At 37.2% G+C, this 23,859-nt stretch overlaps 1 protein-coding gene across 1 annotated transcript; it reads left to right on the forward strand.

Annotated features, from left to right (window-relative positions):
* LOC104590580 (uncharacterized) lies at nucleotides 1-23,176 on the forward strand. Its single transcript, XM_010249293.3, has 10 exons — nucleotides 1-565; nucleotides 681-833; nucleotides 1,484-1,699; nucleotides 1,804-1,986; nucleotides 2,152-2,373; nucleotides 9,068-9,184; nucleotides 9,270-9,413; nucleotides 11,862-11,963; nucleotides 21,739-21,807; nucleotides 22,522-23,176. Exons 1-10 carry the CDS (start codon nucleotides 365-367, stop codon nucleotides 22,744-22,746), a joined length of 1,632 nt encoding a protein of 543 aa, XP_010247595.1. The 5' UTR covers nucleotides 1-364; the 3' UTR covers nucleotides 22,747-23,176.
* Nucleotides 23,177-23,859: the final 683 nt, after the last annotated feature.

Raw genomic sequence — 23,859 nt, forward strand, 5'->3', positions numbered from 1 at the left:
ATATTTTTATTCACTAAAGTAAATAAAATCTCTTAGGGGTAAGCGAGGAAATTTATTCCTCAAAACCCCCCAGCCGGCCAGCACTAAGCCCTTTTCCCTAACACAGAAATACAGAATCTACAATTTCTTCTTTACTTTACCAAAAAAAAAAAAAATCGACAATTTCCTCATTCTCGCCCAGGGTTTTATTCTTGCCCACCGTTCTCTCCTCTCTCGTCTCTCACTGCAACAACCAACAAGTCTACAACTCTGCGTTTTTTGTATACTTTCATTTTCTTCATTCCGCCCCTTTTCTTCATTTTCGCCATTCCCCTCTCTGCAACTGCAAGTATTTTTCTTCTCCCATTCCCCTCTTATTTCATCCATGGAGATTGGATCTTCTCTTACGCTTTGTAACAGCATTCAACTATGGCGTTTCAACTCTAGACGAAATCATTGCAAGTGGAGGGCGCTTTCAAGTTCACGTTTTGCTTTGAATGATTCAATTCACGTTTCCAACAGTTTCGTCTCTAGAGTTGTCAACTGCAAAGCTTGTCTGAAAGATAACAAGGTCTTCGCAGCAGAGGTGATTCATTATAACTATTTGACTATGCTAACAGTTAAAATTTCAATCTTTGAAATGTAATTGTGGATATCATAGCGTGATAAAGACTTAGATTTTGTGAACTTTCATCTTTCAGACGAAAAGTATGTTTGGCGAATGTTCCAAGGAATTTGAACTCTCTAGTTTGACGGCCTTATCATCATTGGACGGTCGATACTGGGGAAAGGTCAAAGACTTGGCTCCCTTTATGAGTGAATATGGTCTAATTCGCTACCGTGTTCTAGTTGAGGTACAGTTCTGCATTCACCCGCCTGCATGCAGCATAGTCTTGTTGGTAACATATATTTCCTTATATGAAAACGATTCATTTGTTATATATTCGTCTCTTAGTTGCATGAACTCTGGACTCTGGATGGACACCAGGAAAAATACAAGCAAATACTTCACCTTTTTTCAGAAAAAAACGCATCTTTCCTATAACTTAGACCTATTATGGACGACACTTCCATTAAAAAAAGAAGACCAAGGAAAACGGAAAACTGGATGTGCATTAATCTGTAACGCGAGGAAATCCATATAAAGGCATTATACTTCATTCACGTGTTGTCCCATGTTGATCCTTTTAGATTTTGGTTCTTTTATTTATTTTTCCTTATTTTAAATTTAGGTTATTATGATTGTCTATATTTTCTAATACATGATATGTTAAACTTTGAACTTTCTTGCCATGAGAAAGAGAAGAAATGACACTGGAAACAATTGGAAAGATAAGCATGATATAAAACTATGATTTTCTTAAATTGCTTTTGTCCGGATGGGTTTGTTGCACTGGATCTACTTACATCAGTCATCTTGAAGTATATTTATCTATTATGTCTCACTTAACAGCTTTTAAGAATTTTATACTGTTCAAATTAACATGGTTTTTGTCTATTATAGATCAAATGGCTAATAAAGCTTTCACAAATTCCTGAAGTCACTGAGGTTCCAAATTTTAGTGAAGAAGCTCAATCTTTTTTACAAGGACTCATTGATGGATTTAGCATGAGAGATGCATTAGATATCAAAAACATTGAGAAAGTGACTAACCATGATGTTAAAGCAGTTGAATATTTCTTGAAGCAAAAGTGTCAATCCAATTCAGAGATCTCAAAGGTTTGTTTCTTTAATTATTCTTTTCAGCTGTAAGCGTTACAATTTACTAGTTTTTCCCTCTTGAGAGTGTTAAATATGTCAAATCTCTATCTTGTGTATTTTAGGTAATTGAGTTTTTTCATTTTGCTTGCACATCCGAAGATATCAACAACTTGGCACATGCACTGATGCTTAAAGAAGCTCTTAACAGTGTGTTGTTCCCTGTCATGGATGAGTTGATTGAAGCATTCTGCAACATGGCAAAAAAGAATGCCCATATTCCAATGCTTTCTCGCACTCATGGCCAGGTATTGAAACTTATTCTATATCCATTGGAATGCTCTGAAATAAGTTTATGTAACAAGGATGCTATTATAGATAGTGACACTTAATAATTGGTTTTTTACTTTGATTCTTCATATTTGCATATCCTATTAAATCGGCTGGATGTTTTTCTGTTTATCATATTGTAGACAGCTTCACCTACTACATTGGGCAAAGAAATGGCGATTTTTGCTGCCAGATTTAGTAAAGAAAGACAGGACATCTCTCAAATTGGGTTGTTGGGCAAGTTTGCTGGTGCAGTCGGAAATTACAATGCTCATCTTGTTGCATATCCAGATATTTATTGGCCTAGCATTGCTGAAGAGTTTGTCAAATCTCTAGGATTAAGTTTCAACCCCTATGTGACCCAGGTATATTTAATATCCATTTAATTTGTTTGTTAAATCCAGTTCATGGTTTTGATTCGGCTTCTCATGCTGGCTATTTTTGCCTGCTTCATGTATTCTATCTCTACAAAAAAGTGCAAAACAAAGAGTTAACTGCCATGCCTTGTGTGAATGAGTAGAAAAGGAAAGGAATTTTTCGGTTACACGGGTTGTGAGTTTCTGTGTGGCTGGGCAGGGTTAAACTTTCAACATGTGAGAGATTGGGAGATCATCCATTGTCCATTTAGAGTTAATAACTCTTCAATACTGACATGCACATGCCAAGCAAGAAGATGTAAATGCAATTTTTTAAAAGCGAGAAGCACAATCAAGGAGTCATACATTGGTATAAGGCTTACACACACACACCCACTTTAACTATTAATAAAATTGGTTTCAATGATGTATGTTTATTTAAGAGTAATATAGTCTCATAGAAGTCATTTGCAATTATTTTATTGTTGAAAAATCATTTTAGTTCATTTTATTAGTGATATATAATATTGTTTTTAGTTTAATTTTATGAAGGCATTCAATATCTCAATTTGATTTAAATCTGATCCAAATCTAATTGGCAAGATTTGATTCAAATCTGATTATGAACAAGTCAAATTCGGATATAGGAAGATCTGATTTAATCCAGTTTGTTTGCTGCCCTACTAAATTAGATGGGTCTAAACTTTTTATATTGCCTGATTTTGGTGCCATAGATAGGATATTCAATAAACCATCTAGCAATACCAAGATTGTGAGATTTTGGTAATATACAGCTATTGACCAATATCTCACAATGGGAGATTATATCTTAGTAGCATATAGATATATAGGAAAAGTTTGGATGAAGTGGCAGGGGCCAACCTAAAACTTATATAAGGGGTGCCTAGCACAGGTTTTAATTATTACATCCCTTTTTTTGATAAATAGCCATTTCTATTTTGTTAGGAATATGCTTACCCAAAAAAGAGTAGCAGGCTATTAAGGTACAAGCTCATTTGGTTCAGCATTATAACAGTTGATTACTTGATTTACAAAACTAATTACTAGCTTTGGTTCACCCAATTCCTATTCTTACCCTAATGAATAAAATTCTTTTTGATTACTAATAAAAAAGGACCAAGGTTGTTAGGTTTGGACATGAATTGAGCTAGTTGTAGCTGATATATGGACAGCCTAAGAGTTTGTGAAGAGATCTCTATTCTTGGGTTGTTTGGGTTTTGAATTATAAATTTATTAATTTTAGACAAGATTGTGAAATTCAAACATCACTGCAACTAGTTGTGGCCATGACAATGTTTTCCTTTTTCTGGGTTATTTGAGTTTTTGAATTAGAATTTATTTAAGTGTGCTAGCTTAATAAATTATTTCTTTTGAGAAATTCATATCTTAGGAATTTAGCTTAGTTTTGAAGCTGTTTTTTTTTTTAATGTAAAAATGAGTTGGAACTTAGCTTACTTTTTCCTTTTTAGAGGAGTTTCTAGCCATAACTTCCTAATTCATCCAAACGTCATAAAAAGAAAATTGCGTGAACAAGTCCACTGTTCTAATCTAGTGAATACCCTGGCCATCACACAAACCAAATCTGCTCTCACACATTTCTTAGAGGAGCTTCTAGCCACCACTCCTTTTCTAAAAATATTCTTGTATTTCTTTCTTCCTATATAGTCTAAAGTCTAAACCAAAGCTGCTCTCATGCATCTCCACATAATCTGCCCCCTCTTCTTGGGCCAAACAAAAGCAGAAGGATCAAATAGCATGTTAACCTTTGTTTGTTGACCACCTGTAGCTAGACCTGTTCATGGGCCGGGTAGCCCGACGGCCCGGCCCGCACCCCAGTCGGGCTTGGACATGTAATTAGTCCCGCGGGCCTGACCTTAGGCCCAAAACAGCAAGTCTGATTGTGTTACGGGCCGAGCTTGGGATTTGTCAAAAAAGCCCGGCCTGGCCCGACTCAGCATTATATATTTTATAAAATATATAATATGTAATTTATATAATATAAAATATATAATATTTATTAGAATATATTAATAATTTAATATATACATTTTTTGTTTTTTCTTTATAATTTCTTTCTCTCTCTCTCTCTCTCTCTCTCTCTTTCTCTCTTTCTCTCTCTATTCAGCTGCTTCAGCAATAGCAGTGGCATGAGATAGACTTCGGGCTCGGGCCCAGGTCCGGACTTCGGGCTCGGGCCCAGGCCCGGACTTCGGGCTTTTTATGAGGGCCGAGCTCGGGCCTTAGAAAAATCTGTTAATGCAGAGTGAAAGCCCGGCCCGGCCCATGAACAGGTCTACCTGTAGCCAAACAAAGAGAAAAACCAATACCAAATATCTATAACAAAAGGACAAGAGATTAGTAGGTGGTAACAACTCTCACCATTGGATTTACATAAGACACACCAGTTAGGAGATACACACAAAGAGGGTCTTCTTTTCTGTAACTAATCCAAAGTGTTGATCTTACTATGATCCACATCCACTTCCCAACAAAAGGCTATTTTAGGTGGAATGGGTCTACCCCAGACCTCTTTAAAGGGAAAAGAGAAGGATCTAAGAAAAGCAAAGAGACTTGAAAATAGAGGCACATGAGAATGAATCCTTAGGATTGGGGGGGGGGGAGACTTGAAAAAAGAGGCACACAAGAATGAACTCTTGGGATGGGGGGCCTAAAGATGTATATCTAGTTTAGAAGGGTCCAAGCACACACTATCAAGAATTTGTAAAAGACTCGTGAGATGATTCAATTCATCATCCATTATACCTCTTTGGAAGCCAAAGTCACAATTGTGACCCACCAAAAGTAATGGAGGTACATAATGGAAACATTATTAAGGTGTTTGTGGATCATTTCAAATCAATCTATAGGAAACCGTTGAATAATAGGCCTAGATTGGAAGGAATGGATTGGACTAGGCTGTCTGAAGAACAAGTAAATTGGTTAGGGATTTTAGTGAAGAGGAAATCAGACAAGCGGTGTTTTTAATGGATGGATCTAAAGCACCTGGTCCAGATGGCTTCACCATGGATTTCTATCAGGACTGTTGGGATGTGGTTAAAGACGACCTTGTTGGGGTGTTTCAGGAATTTGTTAACAAGAATAAGGTAAGCCCTAGAGTTAATGCTACCTTCTTAGCCCTAATCCCAAAGAAGATAAATGCAAAGGACCCAAAGGATTTTAGGCCGATTAGCCTGGTGACAAGCATCTATAAAATCCTAGCTAAAGTCTATGAGGATTCGAGTAGTGCTGCCCTCCATCATTACTCAAGCACAAGGTGCCTTTGTGCAGGGAAGACAAATAATGGATCAGATCTTAATAGGAAATGAGTGTGTGGAGGACATGGGAAAATCAGGAAATCAAGGTTTTGCTTGTAAGTTGGATTTAGAAAAGGCCTATGATCTTGTGGATTGGAGCTTTTTACTGGAGGTCCTCGGGTGTTGTGGATTTGGAGATAGATGGTGCAATTGGGTAAAGGGCTGTATGAGCTCCTGCCATTACTCAATCTTGGTTAATCGGGTGGTCAAGGATTTTTTCCCAGCATGTAGAGGCCTTAGACAAGGTGAGAATGTCTCCAATTTGAAGATAAACCTGGACAAGAGTTGTGTGGTGGGTGTTAATATGAATGAGAGGGTTCTTGAGTTTGTGGCAGATTGTTTAGGTTTGTTCCATTTCTTCTTGGCCCTTGCAATACCTAGGTCTCCCTCTAGGGGCCAACCCAAAGGAGAGTAGTTTTTTGGACCCCAGTTTTGGAAAAGTTTGAGAGAAGATTAGCTTCTTGAAAAAAGAACTACATCTCTCTAGGGGGTAGAGTGACCTTATTGAGAGCCACCCTAGCAAACCTTAGGGAGGCTAAGAAGTTGGAGAGATTAATGAGGAATTTTCCTTGGGAGCCAAGTGAGGAAAAGAAAGATCACTTAATTAACTAGGAAATAGTTTGTAGGAGTAAAGAGGAGGGTGGATTGGGATTAGGAAGGCTAGTTCTCAAGAATAAAGCTCTCTTAGGAAAATGGTTGTGGAGGTGGCCCATAGAAAGGGAGAGGTTGTGGCATGAAGTGATAGCTACTATACATGGCAGATTGGAAAATGGATGGGATGCTGGTGTATTGCATCGAGCTACATTGGCAACTCCGTGGAAAGCAATCCAGAGTATCCTCCCTCAATTTCTCAATTATGTTAGGTATGATGTCAATTCTGGTAACCCTCTTTTATTTTGGGAAGACATTTGGGTGGGTACCTTTGCCTTTAAGGACCGGTTTCCATCTCTCTATTCCCTTTCCCTCTAGAAGGAAAAAGCTATCTCTCATTTTCTCCCAACACATGTCTCACCCTCCTTAAGTTGGGACTTTGGTTTTCATAGAGGCTTGAGGGATGATGAACTTATTAGTGTCTCAGACCTGTTGTCTCTTCTTGGCAGTGTTTTTTTGGACCCTCTTAGATTGGATGTGAGATTATGGTCCCCTCATCCAAAAGGTTACTTCACATGTGCTTCCTTTTCTAAGGCCCTTTGCTCTTCCTTGGGATAGTTGGGTCTTCCGACCAAGGAGATATGGTATAGAGTTGTTCCACCTAAAATTATTATTTTCTGCTGGGAGGTGTTTTATAGAAAGATCAATACCTTGGACTGCTTGCAGAAGAAAAGGCCTTTCATCTGTTTGTCCCCTAATTGGTGTATACTTTGCAGGGCTAGTGGTGAGGATTGCTCCCACTTACTTTTACCTTGTTCCTTTTCTGTTGCTATTTGGAGTTGGATTTTTGCTTTGTTTGGGTGCAGGTGGAATCTGACCATGGACATAAGTCAGCTTTTTGATGCTTCCTTTTTTGTGTGGCCTACAAAAAAAGGAAGAAACATGTGGAGATGTACTAGAGCAGCTGCATTATGGACAATTTGGGAAGAAAGAAATGCAAGGTTATTCAAAGAAAAGGAAAGAAGCATTCAGGTTGTAGAGGATTGTCTCTTGACTAGGGCCATTCATTGGTTGAGAACTGTGGATTCCTTTCATTCCTTTTCTTTTGATGATATTTGGAGAAACTGGAGAGCTGTGGCTAACAGTAAATACGAGAAAGGACAGGATATCTGCAATGTGGGTGCCTCCGTCTGAAGGTTGGGTAAAGCTGAATTTTGATGGTAGCAGCCAAGGAAATCCAGGCCCATCGGGGATAGGAGGGGTGCTGAGAGAGATAAGGATAGCAACATTTTAGCATTGTTTTCAGGTCCAATGGGAATAGGAGACTCTAATAGAGCTGAGATTTTGACGGTTGTACAAGGTACTCAGATTGTAGAACAATTAGGAGTTAAGAATTTGGTAATTGAAGGAGACTCCAAAATTGTTGTGGGATGGTTGACAGATCCAGGCTCAGCTATATGGCGATACAAAGACTTATTGAGGAAAGTTAATTGGTTCACAAGGAGCATGACTGTTACTCTCTTTGGGTGGGGAGATCAGCAAATACCTTAGCGGATGGGTTAGCTAAGCAAGGGGCTTCAAGGGAGCATTTATTTTGGTCTGCACTGTAATTTTATTTATGTTTTATTCCTGTTTTAACTTGATATAATACTTTGTTAGGAGAGGTAACAGCTTGTGCCTCTCCATGGGTTTCCTGCAATGCCTTAATTTTCTGGTTTAATAAAATTATCTTCATTCATAAAAAATGGAAACTTTATTAAGGCATAATTAAGAAATGTGCTTCAGGGAGTGAGACGGGTATTATTTTCAGAGCTTGCTTGTTGATGGCCATATTAACATTTCCTGGCTGAAAGAAGTTGTTAGAAGTGGCAGGAGTTGCAGGACCTTGGCAATTAAAACATCGTATTGGAAAAGCAAGGTGTTGTTTAGCTCACATTTTAAAAGCTGTGTTCTCTTGGGTTCTTAGATCTGCCAATTCTTTTGGTGACTTTTTAGCTTGCAAAGGAGTTAGTAGATGGTTGCTGGTTTGGGGTGGATATCCATTATAGTATATTTTTTGTTTTCTACTTACTATTTTGGTGGTTCTTCTATGAACAGTGGGGGATTGCCAATGAGTTTGTTCCATGTTTCTCTGTAAAGTTCAAAGAACATACCTTTTGTAAATATTTACTGTATTGTTTTTATTGTCAATAAAGTTTTTATCATTTGACAATAAAAAATGAAGTGGAGCTAAAAAGCCTGACAATAAAATTTCATTTGACAATAAAATTTTTATCGTCTGATATGGCTGCTGTGCTGCATTATAGAAAAAGCCAATCTAGGGAATCCATGTGGGAGTTGGACCTACTGTACTGCTTACTGCTGGAGAAGAATAATTGGTCCTGCAGCTGTATGCTTTCGAGGCAGCTGACCCATTCTGCAGGATGATTGTTCTCATAAACTTCAAATATAATTTCTACATCCATGCCATATCATTTCAATATCTGGGTAGACTTGGTGAAGCATCCTACTGTTCCTGCAGATGTAATTGATAACAGTATGAAATAGTTTTTTGGTTAGCTGATGATATCTGCATTTTTTATTAATGTTATTGACATGTTCACTCGTCATATCATCCACTTTAATTGATAAAAAAATGTTGATGACATGTTCATGAATGGTGGACCTTTAATCTAGTTGGTATTTGGTAGACTTGGGAATCATCCGACTTTCTATTTGTTTGTCTATGTTTTGGGTTCTAGATCACCATCTGTGATTGTGCTGTCCTTTCTGTGCAGATTGAGCCTCATGATTATATGGCAAAACTTTTTGATGCAATAATCCGATTCAACAATATTTTGATGGATTCTGATAGGGATATATGGGCTTATATATCTTTGGGTTACTTTAAACAGGTGAGCATCTGATGGCAACTCTTTTTAATGTTTAGAAAATGAAAATCTTCTTGTATTAAGTCTCAAGGGTCCTTTCATTTTCCAGATGACCAAAGCTGGTGAGATTGGTTCTTCAACCATGCCTCACAAAGTAAATCCTATTGACTTTGAAAACAGCGAGGGTAACCTTGGAGTGGCTAATGCTATTCTGCATCACCTCAGCACAAAGTTGCCCATATCACGGTGGCAGGTAATAACATATGTAGTTTCACATATGAATTATCTTTAATACTCCTTCACTATCCTACTTGTTATTTCAATCTGGAGTGCATTTCTATACAGTTCTTTGGAAAGAAAGTGCTTAGATAGGGGCCACTTCTAATTCAAGATATTCTGAAGTGGAATTTCTTCTGAATGGTGGCTCATAAAAGGGTGCCACCTGGATTTTAAGTCTCTAACTTTTGGTTTCAAAAGACTTCCGTTGCCTAGATAAGTTCTCTTTTATGAATAACTTTTTAAATAAAAATTGAAAAACTTTGGGGATTGCAAGATTTTTAAGTTTCAAATTCAGGTTGATATAGGGCTGATATGGACTGCAAGATTTAGAACTTGGGCAATACAGAGGGTCCCCTATCCGATGAATGGTCTGGATTGGTTACAAAGTTCCTCCATTTGGCTGAAATAATGTAGGTTGTGTAGGAAAAATCTCTATTTTATCTGATTAGGAAACCAGTTTCATCTATGCATGTAGGTTGAAACTCAGGTCATCTTGTGAGCTTCCCTTAGCAACCTGGGAATCTTTCATGTGACAAATTAGTTTGGATCTCAAAAGGAGTCTCCAAAGTCCTCTTGTTATCCTCTATTCATGGAATATTTTAGCCCAAAATATCTTGCACATTTTGCAAAATAAATAGCATAGTTTTCAAGGCGCTAAGGCGAGGCTAGGTGACCGGGGGGGGGCGCCTTGTTGCCGCCTAGGCGATGGATTATTTTTTTTTATGTAGAAAACGTAGATCCTTGGGTAGTTCCCCAAGTACCATAACCATATTTCCTTAATAATTATTCATAAATTTTCATTAGAAAAGTATAGAGTTCATGTTGAAGTATAGAAAATCAACATATTCATGAGAAGAAAAAGAAGGAAAAGAAAATTAAAAAAAATATAGGGGCTGAACCTTTATTTTTGTTATAAAAAAAGAAGAAAAGAAAAAAGTAGTAGAAAATGTGTTGATTATTAGACAACATTTAAAATTTTTCCTTTCTTATTGTTTCAGGTTTTAAAGTCTTTGAGGGGTTCAATACAGCATTTAGCAATGTTTGTATTGATTAAACCCTAACAAATAAGAAAATAATAAAAAGAAAGTAGTATATAAACACACAAAATGAATATTTTAGTTTAGTAGTGCCTATTTTATAATTATAAGGTCAAAAAATAAAGAATAAAAAAAAGTATTTTATAATGCATAGTACAAAACTGCTTGACAATTAGGCAAGGCAAGCTTCAAAGGGTGCCTTGTCGCCTAGGCATCGCCTTGACAACTACGATAAATAGTTAAATTTATACTAAAAGTTAAAAACTTTGATGGGCAGTGTTGGTTGTGAAAACCATCAATACAAGTGGGGCATATGGCTGAATGGACTGTAAGTTTTAATATGTTTCCAATCCAGTGGTCTCTTATCTGATGGACAGTCTGGATCGGCCACAAGATCCCTCCATGTGGCAGAAATAGGTTAGTTTATGTAAGTTTGTGTATTATAGTTACTAAAATACCTAATGACTTTCTTTGACATATTTTGCTTTTTTCAAAAAACTTGCAAACAATTGCATAATAATTAATGATGATCAAAAGATACTGAGAGTTTTAAAGAAGACTAATGAGAATAGAAGATTTAACAGTCACAGAATTTCTTGAACTGTCTGGGTCTCATAAGTATCTGCAAGATTGAAAGGGTTTTTTTTTTTTTGGAATTGGGCCTGCTAGGAAAGTGAAAAAGCCGAAGACAGCTATCAGGAGAAGCAAAAGGGTTTCTATTTAATCTTGTGGAGTTTGGTGTTGTTTGTGCAGCTATTGTAGGGTGTTGGTGTGCAATTTTCTAGTTCAGCAGGGGTGGTCTGTTTATTGGTCTTTGTTGCTTCTTGTATCGTGGGTGGTTATTTCTTTCTTTGCTTTTTTAGAAGCTGGAGTTGGTCTTTTGGAGGTGTAGTCTTGATTGTTCTTTTTCTTGGGTGATTGCTGATCACCATCCTTTGTATCCTTCTTTTTTATTTTAATAAAATCTTTTTCTTTTATTACCATAAAACTAATTAATCAGATATCAAGAAATAATTAATTAATTAGTCTGGTTGGACATTATTGTCTAGTCAAACTGACCATCTTCACTAGCCTTTGTGAATGATAAGATCTATTAATCAATCAATCTGTTTGTGCGTTTCCAAAAAAAATGGATCTTTTTCAAATTTGGTTCTCCAATGATTCAATTCTACTCCAAGTCTCCAATTTCCAACTCCTACTAGCTCCTTGGCAGTTGGGTCTTGATAGAATACTGTGTTGGTTAGTAACTATTTGCTCACAGATCATGCGGGGTATATTATTTTGAGAATACTTTCCCTTTGTATGGTAATTAGCTGCAGCTTGAGAAGGTTATGGTATTAAAATGTAGATCATAAGCAGTGATTCTTATTTGATGTTATTTACAGCGTGATCTGACTGATTCAACAGTCTTGAGGAACATGGGTATAGGATTAGGGCATTCTCTTCTTGCCTACAAAAGTGCACTACAGGGAATTGCAAAGCTACAGGTAAGCATTAAATTGCCAGTTTTGTTATTTTCTCCAAGCAGATGTATTGGTTCTAAATGCCTTTTTCTATGTCATTGTTGCTAGCTTTTTTTTTTGATCAGTAAAGAGAATTTCATTAATATAATAAAACGTGAATTACAGATTATGAGTAGCCTCGGCTACCCCACTAAAATTAAACTGCCACTTATCACTTATGATTTGTCATTCTTACATCTGAGCCCCAAAACACTGATCCCTGTTTGCCCCTTGTTTTGCTAGCTGGTCTACAAATCCATTTGCTGCCCTTCGAGTCCACTGAAATGATAACTGCAAGTCCTTGGAGAGGTTTTTTAATCTTCTTGATACCATTCCTATGCAGCCAGGGTATTTCTTCAGTTTGCTTTAGCCAGTTTATCACTACTTTGGAGTCGCCTTCCACAACAAGCTTTTGCATCCCCATCTCCTTAGCCTTTTGGATCCAAATACCACTGCCTTTAGTTCAGCTGTAGTGGAATCACCCTTACCAATAGGGCCTGAGAACAGCCCCACTACATTTCCTTTGTCATCTCTAAATACCCCTCCAATTCCAGATCTTCCCGGGTTGCCAAGGCTGCTTCCATCAATGTTCAGTTTGAGTAGTCCTGATTCAGGGGGGTCCCATTCCTTTAAGACCTTAACCGTTGAGGATGAAGCAACTTCCCTCCAGTTCCTAATTATGCCATTCATTGTAAAGTCTGAAAACAAGTTCAGTGACTTTACCCATGATGTTACCTTCAACACAATTCTTTCTATTATTTCTTCCTTGCATCTTTTCTTTTCTTCAAAAATTCTCAAATTTCTTTCCTCCCACATTACCCAAATTACTGCTGCCCTTGTGCATCTCCATAGTGCTCTCCCTCTTGTTTCTGGCCATCTGAAAGTAGAGGGGTTAAAAAGCATTTCCAAGTTTATCAGAGTATCCCACCTGCATCCAAAAAGAATAAAGAATCCCAAATACTGCTAGCAAAAGGACAGGAGACAAGGATATGATAAGCAGTCTCACCATTCGTCTCACATAAGCATTACCAATTAGGCGAAAGGCACCAGCCAGGCCTCTTCCTCTGCATCAGATCACAGGTGTTGATTGCACCACGATAGACCTCCCAACAAAAAACACCCACTTTATGGGGAATAGGGTGACACCATTCTTCTTTTACAGGGAAAGGTACCCCAGGTTGAGCAGGATAGGACAAGGATTTGAAGAAGGAAACACAACTAAAGACTCCAGAGGGGTGGGGGCCCAAACCCTAGTGTCTTGTTTAGAAATGTATAGAAACATCACATCAATCAGCTGCAACAAAGAAGACAAAGAATCCATCTCGCAATCCCTTACCTCTCTATGAAGATCCATATTCCAAGCAAAACCAGACAGGGAGGGGGAGGGGAAGATGAAATCAGCAACCGGCTTGCCTTTGAGGGAGGAGTGGGCAAAGATTGAAGGGAACAAGGTTTTTAAGGATTGCTTGCCCACCCACACATCTTCCGAAAAACTGATTTTATTACCTGAATTGAGATCAAATCTGATGAGGTTGAGAAACGGCGGGAGAACTTTGTGAATCGCTTTCAAAGGTGAGGAACTAGAAGCCCTACGAGAAACTCCAGCATCCCAGCCATTCTCAGAGAGCCCATGTACACTAGTTACCACTTTGTGCCAAAACCTATTTGTCTCACACAGGAATCTCCATAACCACTACCCTAATAAGGCCTCATTCCTTCCTGATAAAAAAAATGCCTCATTCCTTTCCTTCAACTTCCCTAGTTTTAAAGATTTGAATAGATAGGCTTTTTTTTAGGCAAGTTTCCCACTAGATAATTTGATATTGATACAATTAATTTCTGTAGCATGTGCCATCCATGGTGTTTACATTTGGAGTTTTAATATCAAGGTTGTTTTAGAAGTTCAATGAATACAAAATGGTGCCATCATACTCAAGGTAAGCTATATGCAGAGGCCCGTTTAACTCTTATTGTCATTCCAAACAAATATGATCTCTTGCCTCTTCAAGGAATCTTTACCATTAAGTTGTTCTTCTATGTGGAAATTAGGCGATATGAAGACCATGAATGGATCAAAGTTTGATAAGACTCATATTTGTTGTGGTGCTAGAACCATTCTAATCAGCTGATTCTTGACTTTGGTTAGATAAATAAGGAACTACCTTAGCATCTAATACCAATTTGAACAGAGTATATTACATGGGTTGGATACCCACCTACCACTTTACAAAGGTTACTTTAAGAAGAAAACCATATCAAAGCTATACTATTATATGTAGAGGGTTAATGGTTCTCTTCTGGTTGTTGGTCTCCTAGAAGTCAAGATCACCAAGTTGGAATATATCATTGGATTCTTGTTAGTACTTGCCTCTTATTCAATATAATTTTTGTTGAAGCTTTTTTCCATTTCTCTTGGCGTATATGGTAAGCAGTTACCTTGGAGATGCGACATAGTCCTCATCCTTGGGATGATCAGCAGCACTGTTTAGTTAACCAACTGTTAAAACAATGCTTTCTATGGTCATAAAGGCTAAGAATATGCTCCATATGCTGGTGGAGGACATGCAGTTTGGAACAAATGCATGGTACATATCATATAAAAATTACATATGCATATGTATTTACTGAGCTTATGATCTACCAAGGAGTTGTCTTGGGTAACTTCCTGTTGATATGTATGTAGCTAAGTTTGAGTCATCATCAAGTTAGATACATTCTAACTTCTAAGTAAGCTGATGTATGAGTATGTCTCCTAGGCAATGAAGTAAGCTGAAAGCCAAAAGCTAACATGACTAAAAAGAATGCAATGAAAACCTGCAAAGGTTAAAGTTAAACATCATATTGCAGGAAAATCAGAATAAAAAGATGGGGATTCCAATTTTGGCCTCGTTCATTTGTCCCAGCTTACCTCAAGACCATAAGATGAAAAAAAAGCTCAAATAAGGATTGGTACGAAAAACTTCTACTAGCTAGCACCCTGATCTTGCATATTGCATGCTTAAACAAAGAACATGTGCTTAGCAGAGTAGATCACAATATCTCATTGCACACTCCAAAGATGATCTATCTATTCTGAATAGCAAAGCCCAACTCTAGTTATTGCATTGTATAGTTGTCCAAGTTTCCAGCTTGAGACTTGTTTAGCAATTACATCCAAAATGGGATTGCTTTTTTTTTTTTTTTTTTTTTTTCTTGATTGGTAACTTGTTAGTTTAATACTTGAAAGAAAAAATTTGATGTACATTAGGAAGTGCCAAGCACCCCAAGCATCTCTAATTAAAATCACCTATCAATCCCATTTATATACTTGGTCCCTCAATTGTCATCACAAGTATTCCCTGTTGTCCTCTTCTTTGGCTAAAGCATCAGCCAAACAATTTGCATCCCTTGTCCACAGAAATTGAACTCTCAAGTTGTTTGCCAACTTTCTTATTTCTCTCACAACATGACGATGCTGCCAAGTTAGGGGTGATCATTTGAAGCCCTATATATATATATATTCATAGCTATGTTTTATTTTATATTATACGTTATACATGTATAAATATTATAAAATAACACAAATAGCATTTTATGCATAATATTTTATATTTATATAAACTATAACATATATTTTGTCATATAGTATATAATATTATATATTATTAAATATAATGTTTTTAGTGACATAGGCCAAAGCCTGGCCTGGCCCTGCATAGACTAGGTGCGAACTTGTATTTCAGGCATGGGGTATGTGCTGGGCCAGGCCTGGGCCCAGGCTATGATCACTTCTACTGCCAAGGCCCTGGATTGTTGTTAGGCAATTCACAAAAATTTTGGAAGTATCTTCCACAATCATGTCACTAAGATATAGGAACTTGTCAGCAAAAATCCTTGGTTTATGGCCAAGAGTTCAGCCAGTAGCAAATCTCCTTGCCCTATAGGTCTTGAATACAAAGCCAACATCTTACCGTTTCTGTTTCTAAAACCCCCACCAACGCCTGACATTCCTGGATTTCTCATGCTGTTACTGTCAAAGTTGAGCTTTTACTAATTCATCCTGTCAAAATGGGATCACAAATTCAAATCTTTATTTGGTCACTTTCTGCAAGGACTTAGACCTTGGTACATAATGATCAAGTTCATTTGAAAAATTGAAGAAAAATGGAAATATACAGCTAATAAAGGGTCTAGGCCAATGAAAAGATCTGACTTGTAACGGAAACCGAAATCTGTAATGTTACTGATTGACCTAGTCATAACGATCACGTCATCAGCTAACTAGATGTAGACCATTCACAAGAATAACTTTTCACTGTCAACATGCAATTTCCTTGCAAGAACAAAGATTGAAAATTTTATGTGAAGTAGAATAGTCATTTATACCTTTTTTTATCATAATTCTTTGGATACAACTTTTCAAGATAGCAACTGTTATATGTGTTCTTTTTATCTTGTTGTAAGTGTATGCCAGTCTAGCTATAGTTTCTTCTCTCTCTCTCTCTCTTATTTTTTACTTTTTCTTTTTCTTTCTTTTTTTTTCCTGCTAGGAAGCCTATAGCTGTTCGTGCTTTATCTTTTCTTGTGTTTTGAATAAGTAACTTTTTCCTCTATTGCATTAATTAAATACCAAGTTGTCATTGCTAATAAAAAATGTTCTTGAAAAGTTGAAAGAAGACTATCATCATCAATTGAAAGGCTACAGTTAGAGGTTGGCTGTCCCTTATTAATCATTCCATGAACATAAAATACAGCCTTTTAACAAAAATCAAAGAAACAAACTTGTACTAGTTCTGAACTTGAATACAAGCTACTAACATTTGGGCTTCTTTTTTTTTGATAGATTACACTAACTTTTATTCAAAACAGAAAATTTATACAGAGATAGTTCAATTTTTGCAAGAATCAGGCTAGCAACAGCCACCTAACCCAAATTGCAATTGACATCCCCTTCATGGTTACTCCCCAATACAAAGTTTCCTCAATAACTACTTGCCTTGCAAGAGTCAGCTACATTTTTATATGACTTATGAGTTCTCAATTCCAATAACACCCAGCTCTCTAGCCAGCTGTCTAGTTTTTCTCACAATGAATCTATGCTTGCCAAGTTCCTTGAGCCTCCAATTTACTAACAATTAGGACTTGTCATATTTGTTTACTTTTTCTGTAATTGATTGAAGAAAGTTTATTTTTATTTTTATCAATGAAGAATATACTAATTCAAAAGATTAAAACAATACAAGCATCCCTAGGAAATGTACGGGCTGCATCCTCTCCAAATACAGAAGTTAATACATAAATCAAATCACGACTGAGCCCAAAACAAATGCTCCCTATTTACCCCTTGCTTGGCTAAACAATCAGCCAAGGCATTTGCCATTGCAGAAAGTTCATTACAAAGATGAAAAAGTCTGAAGAACAATACCCAAGCCTTCCAGATTTGATAGTGGGCAAGATTAGATCAGCATAACTTTTACTAAGGAGACAAACCGCAGTGAATGGAAAACAAACTATAGTGGGAGTAGGACTGTAGGAGGGAATCCCCAGTACAACTCAGCTTTCTCTTCCCCTCCCCTAGCCAATCCATCTGCCAAAGAGTTGTGTGACCCAAGGTTCAAAATATCGATACAGGCCAATACGCCGGTAGGGGCATATCGGCCTGTATCATGGCTCGCCTTTTATTTTTTTTTGTTTTTCTTCTCCAACTGGTTCAGGGGGGTCGGTTTAAGGCCCTTCTACCCCATGAACCAGGTCATAGCCCAAAACATCCCTTGTAGGGCATAGTTGTCAAGGCGATGCTTAGGCGACAAGGCGTCATTTGAGGCTCACCTCGCCTAATCACCTAATCACCAAGCAGTTTTCTACTTTCTACTATAAAATATTTTTTTATTCATTCTTTTTTGAGATTATAATTATAAAATAGACATTATTAAACTAAAATAATCATTTTGTGTGTTTATATACTAATTTCTTTTTATTATTTTCTTATTTATTAGGGTTTTATCAACACAAGCAATGCTAAATGCTGTATTGAACCCTCAAAGACTTAAAAACCTGAACCAATAAGTAAGGAAGAACTTGAAATTTTATCGAATCAGCACATTTTCCTCTTCCATATATTCTTCTTCTTCTAGTTCTTCTTCTTCTTCTACTACTACTACCACCAATACCTTTTATTTTCTTTTCCTATAACAAAAATATGGGTTCAGCCCCTATATTTTTTGAATTTTATTTTCCTTCTTACTTTTCTTCTCATGAATATGTTGATTTTCTGTACTTTGATATGAAATTTTTACTTTTCTTATGAAAATCATGAATAATTATTAAAGAAATATGGGTTCAGCCCCCCAGTCGCCTAGCCTCGCCTTGGCACCTTGAAAACCATGCTGTAGGGGTGTATAAGGAAGCCACCGATACAATACGTATTGGCCAATACGGCCCGATATGTATCGAAATTTTGAACCTTGGTGTGACCTATATTTGTCAAGGTGTCACCTAGGTGCCCACCTAGGCAACTAGTCATCCTTGGCTGGGCATCTTGCCTAAATGCCTTTACCTTTTTTTATTTTTATTTTTATTTTTTGTGAAGAAGGTAAGGTATTGTATTAGAAAAAAGAGGACCCATGTACAATGAGGACCTGTACAATGGGAATATACAGCAAACTCAATAAAAAAATGGTCCAACACGCAAAAAAAAGATTAGTTGGACATCCTTAAAAAGGTCATGTGCACCCAGCCAAGAACAAAGTAAACCTATAAGATTATTTTTAACCTCACTGATAAAAAAAAAAAAGATTATTTTTAACCTCCTTAATGCTTGAAGTTTTAAGGTCAAAAGTTCGATGGTTTCTTTCCTTCCAAATTTTCCAAAAGATAGCAGATGGGAGGGTGTTCCACGATAGTTTACCCGTCCTGTTCAGACCTCTAGCTGTCAAGCCTTGCAAAAGTTGAATAACAGATTCTGAAAAGCAAAATGGAATGAATATGAAAACAGGTAAGAGCCATTAACCACAGTTGCTGAGAGAAGCTGCAATGTAGGAAGAGGTGGTTTGTGGATTCTGGGGCAGCATTGCAAAGGGAGCAAAGAGAGCTCGTCAGGGGCATTCGTTTTCTCAATAACCTGTCTAAGGTTAGGCATCTTCCATGATCTGCTGTTGAGACCAGAAAAGCCACCTTTGATGGGATGTGGGGAACCCAAAGTTTATCCCAAGGAAAATCAGGGATCTGGCTGTCTTCTTGCTGAAGGGAGAGGGAGCCAAATTTTATCCCCAGAAGAATTGGAAGACCAAATTCTATCATCTTCCAAAAGGAGGTTAGGTTTGAAATTCTGAAGAAGGTTCAGCAGATCTGCCAGAGGGCCCACTTCCCAGTCATTTAGATTCCTTCTAAAGGCAGGCCCCCAGATAAACTCCTCATTAACCTGATCATAGCAGTCTTCCACCACAGCCTCTTTGTTAGCGGCAATATCGAAAATGGAAGGAAACCTTTCTCTCAGAGTGAAGTTTCCACACCAGGCATCTTTCCAGAACTGGGTTTGGTTTCCTCTGCCTAACCTGTAGCTGATTCCTTTCAAGTAATCAGGGAGGATTTTGAGGATGTTACTCCAGACTGTGCACCCCAGGGGAGAGAAGCCAGGGCCAGAGTCCCACCCAAGGAATGAGAGCCCGCATTTTGCAGCTACAACTCTTCTCCAAAGACTTCCTCTTTCCTTGTTAAACCTTCAGCACCACCAAGGAGGGATCTGTTGACTTGTCTCAGGCTTCTGATACCTAGACCACCTAGCTTTCTAGGCTGACAAATAATGTTCCAGTTTACCAAATGGAACTTGTAACTATTCCTCCATCTGGCCCATAAGAAGGATCTCATCCTATTCTCCAGCTGTTTGGCCACCCCAGCAGGAATTTGAAATAAGGAAAGGTAGTAGATAGGGGGAGGGAGAGAGAGAGAGAGAGAGAGAGGAAAGAACACCTTTAACATAATGAGCTTGCCCCCTTTAGATTTCCAAGTGGCAAGCTTCCTGTCGAACCTCTCAAGGACTGTGTCCCAAATTCTTTTGGAATTGCTTTTTGCACCGAGAGGCAGGCCAAGATAAGTGGTTGGTAGCTTCCGAGCTTTGCAGCCAAGGGTACCCACCAAATGTTCTGCTACATTGCAATCTCCAGCTAGCATTAATTCACTTTTTGAAAGGTTTATTTTCAGACCTGAAACAGCTTCAAACCACCCAAGGACATAACCCAAATAGATTATCTGATCAGATGAGGCACCACAGAAAAAGATGGTATCATCTGCAAATTGGAGCAAAGGGATTTGCTCCAAGTTGCTGCAAGCCTCGAAACCTTGTAAGAAACCTCCTTCAACAGCTTTGCGAGTGAGTTTACTAAGAGCTTCCATGATCAAATTGAAAAGGAAAGGGGATAGCGGGTCCCCCTGCCTTAGCCCCCTTGAACTTTTAAATTTCCCAAAGGAGGCACCATTAAAAAGGATAGAGAAAGTGGGGGTGGGGAAACAACTGGTCTAGGCAATCAGGCATCCACCTAGGTGGCAAAAATGACAAGGTGGGGCCTTATGTCATTCATATTGCTACATCTTTTTTTTCTTTTTTTTTTTGAACAAGGTAAAATATTGTATTAGAAAAAAATTAGTGTGTCATTCATATTGCTACATCTTTCCAATATGTGTGTTAATACATTCTATATTTCTGTTTAAACTATATATATCATTTATACTTTGTTTTAAAGTTTTACTATTGAAATTTAAAAGATCAAAGGGTTTTGGGAAAAGAGAAGAAAGAAAGAATAAAAGTGTAAGAAGTTTATTTTTCTGTGTTTTTTATTATCTCTCTCTCTCTCTCTCTCACACACACACATATTGAATAAAAAAGTAGGTTCACCCTTGTTCTTTTTCTTTTTTACTTTCTATCTTAAAATTTGGCATATAAGATTATAACCTTCTTTACTTGCTAATTGATATGAAATTGTAATTAGCATATATTTAAAATGTTTTTATATTTTAGATATGATGATTTGCCATGTTTCGAAAGGAATTTAATGTTCTTAAATTCTTAATAAAGTGAATTTCTATTCTTTCAATTATTATGTATATAAAATAAGGGACCTTGCCAAAATGTATTTATTTATTTATTTTTTTGTTTTATAAAATTCTTATTGCCTTGGTGCCTGCCTACACCTAGGTGACTAGGCACCCTACCATTGCCTAGAATTGCTTTGACGCCTTGACAGCTATGACTGCTCTGGGTTCATCTGAGCAATATGTTCACCCTGGATGACCGGGCTCTTATCCTTCTATTGTGTTGCCAAATACTACAAAAACAAGTATCACATGATGATGGTAGAATGCAAGACATGACCATGGAGTTGATCTTATGTTATTTTCAGAATGCATTTTCCTTATGCAGCATGTTTTGAAGTAACATGATTGAAAAGAGAGTAGATGTCTGTCCACTTGGCTGGATATAATGTGACCTGCCATTCCTAGTAGTTTAGATGCAGTGATCTTTTCTATTGATTGTGTAATTTATAGTGATCATTAATTAGCATCTGATTGATGTTGCTCTCACTTGTATTCCTTGGATGTTGTCATGTATCACTTATGTTTATTTCTACAAGAAAAATGTGAACTTGATACTCTTGGAAAGAACTTTAATGGGAGAGAAAAACATCTTGGATCTTGTTATTTGAGATATGAAATTTTCATATTTTAATGCATAATGAGACCTTTGTGCATATTCTGTGCAATCTCAGTTATTTTCTTTGGATCGCAGGTAAATGAACCTCGCTTAATTGAAGATTTAGAGCAGTCATGGGAGGTGCTTGCTGAACCAATACAGACTGTAAGCATCTCATATTGTCCTTATTTTTGTAAAATTTACTTAACACCTGGTCATCTATAACCAGGTACCATTTTTTATCCATTTATTAAATATGATGGGATGCATTGACTTTTTCGTGAGTGACTTTTTATTGTTTCCTTGGTTACTATTTGCATAATTAGTAGTTAACAAGCATGTCAATACTACAACAACAGCTGTCCAATAAATACTGGCATGGGTGATGATAATGATGATATTTTTCAGTTACTACTTAAAAAACAGAGGATTCAACATAAGCCCAAACCCAGGTTGATTCTGAGCTTTATCTAAGTTTTCATCCCTTTAATGGTCTAAAAGCTAACTCTTGTATTTGTTGGCCATCATTTTATACACAAAAATAAAGGTATTGTTCACCATCTGCATGAATGTGAACATCTGTTTTTTGGTCTATAATATCTAGTTGTTAGAAGCCAAGAACCAATTGAATTTTAGAACCTACTTCTCATGTATCCATGTTTTTGCACAATTAGGGATGATGGCTTTCATTATTCATCATACAGACCTATAAGACTAGAATCATACTTTAAACATTGTTGTCACATAAATTTCTCAACTTTTGGATCACTGTAACTTGAGCACATATCAAACCCCCTTTTTTTCTTCTGCGTTTTTTGTTCAGTGTTTATTTTAGAAATTCATTCTCAAATATACCATGGTTTCTCGCTCATTTTTTAGGTGATGCGAAGATATGGCATCCCGGAACCTTATGAGAAACTGAAGGAGCTAACCCGAGGAAGGGCAGTAACCAAAGAGAGCATACAAGAATTTATTGAAGGCTTGGAATTGCCAAAGGAAGCAAAGACCAATCTTCTGAAGCTAACTCCGCCAACTTACATCGGAGCAGCAATTGATTTGGCCGAAGGTCTAGACACAGCTATAAATTTTGTAAATGGGAGCTAGGTACTGTAGATTGGCTGTTCATTCTGTTGACAGGCATTGTTGGCTAGATTGCCCGTGTACTCGGGCATTTCTATCTGCTGCTGTGGGAATCAGCAGACATGCTTTGGAAAGAGGTGAATTTTCCCGGTTGAAGAGAATTAACTGGGATGTCACACCCATGATAATCTATTGTGGGTTACTGATGACTGACGTGATGATTTTTGCCTTTCTCCCATCTTTTGGTTATTTTCTTAAGTTGAAGAAAAACTTCAGAGTATTCAATTCAGAATGTGAAAGGCAGGAAGGGTCAAAGTGCTGGCTTGGCAATGCAATGCTAGAAATATGGGAATTGGGATGATTCCAATTGAATTCAGTTTGTCATATACGAAGTGGGCTTATATGTGATCTGGATATTATATATCATTTATGAAATAAACTGAAATTACATTCATGCCATTTTTTCATTATTTAAAAAACATAAAACTAGACATAGGTGAGGCTAATTTTGTGATTCCAACAGTTGACTTCGAAACTGAAAAAAAGAGATGCCTCCCACTTTTCTCTCGTTTTCCTTTTGCATGCTACCCTCACTATATCACTAACAAAATTCACTGAGAATTTTTCAGTTAGAAATGACACTTGAAATTGTTGAAATACTTGAATTTGACCTAATTTATAAACTATTATACTTGCAAAAATCTTTACCAAGTGAATATAATTTGCATTATATATTTATATGTACATATTAGGCCCTTTTTAGTTCGTGGGAATAGGAGTCTGGAATCGGAATTGGTTATTCTCATTCTAATTGTTTGGTTGGGTGGAATTGGAATCCCATTCCCATTCCTGGAAGAATGACATTCCCCTATTCGAGAGAATGGACTTTTTCTCTCCCTCGGGAATGAAATCCCATTTTTGCTGATTCTAAATTCAATTTCCATTTTTGTCTGAATCAAAGACTATGGGAATACCATTTCGATTCAGATTCTCAAGGATTTTGATTCTGATTCCAATTCCGATTGTAAACCAAATGGACCTTTAGTTGTTGCAAATGCATCTTAAACGGATCTTGGTGTTTGGTGAATTTAGACCCGAATTGATTAAAGGGTATATTGTTTGAGCCTTGAGTGATTA

This window comes from Nelumbo nucifera, chromosome 2 (genome assembly GCF_055504915.1).
Source record: "Nelumbo nucifera cultivar China Antique chromosome 2, China Antique-T2T, whole genome shotgun sequence".
Taxonomy (NCBI): Eukaryota; Viridiplantae; Streptophyta; class Magnoliopsida; order Proteales; family Nelumbonaceae; genus Nelumbo; species Nelumbo nucifera.

Coding starts and splice junctions, on each gene's coding strand:
- LOC104590580 (XM_010249293.3), top strand. CDS start 365: ATGGAGATTGGATCTTCTCTTACGCTTTGTAACAGCATTCAACTATGG. Junction 834..1,483: donor GCTACCGTGTTCTAGTTGAG/GTACAGTTCTGC, acceptor TGTCTATTATAG/ATCAAATGGCTAATAAAGCT. Junction 2,374..9,067: donor TCAACCCCTATGTGACCCAG/GTATATTTAATA, acceptor CTTTCTGTGCAG/ATTGAGCCTCATGATTATAT.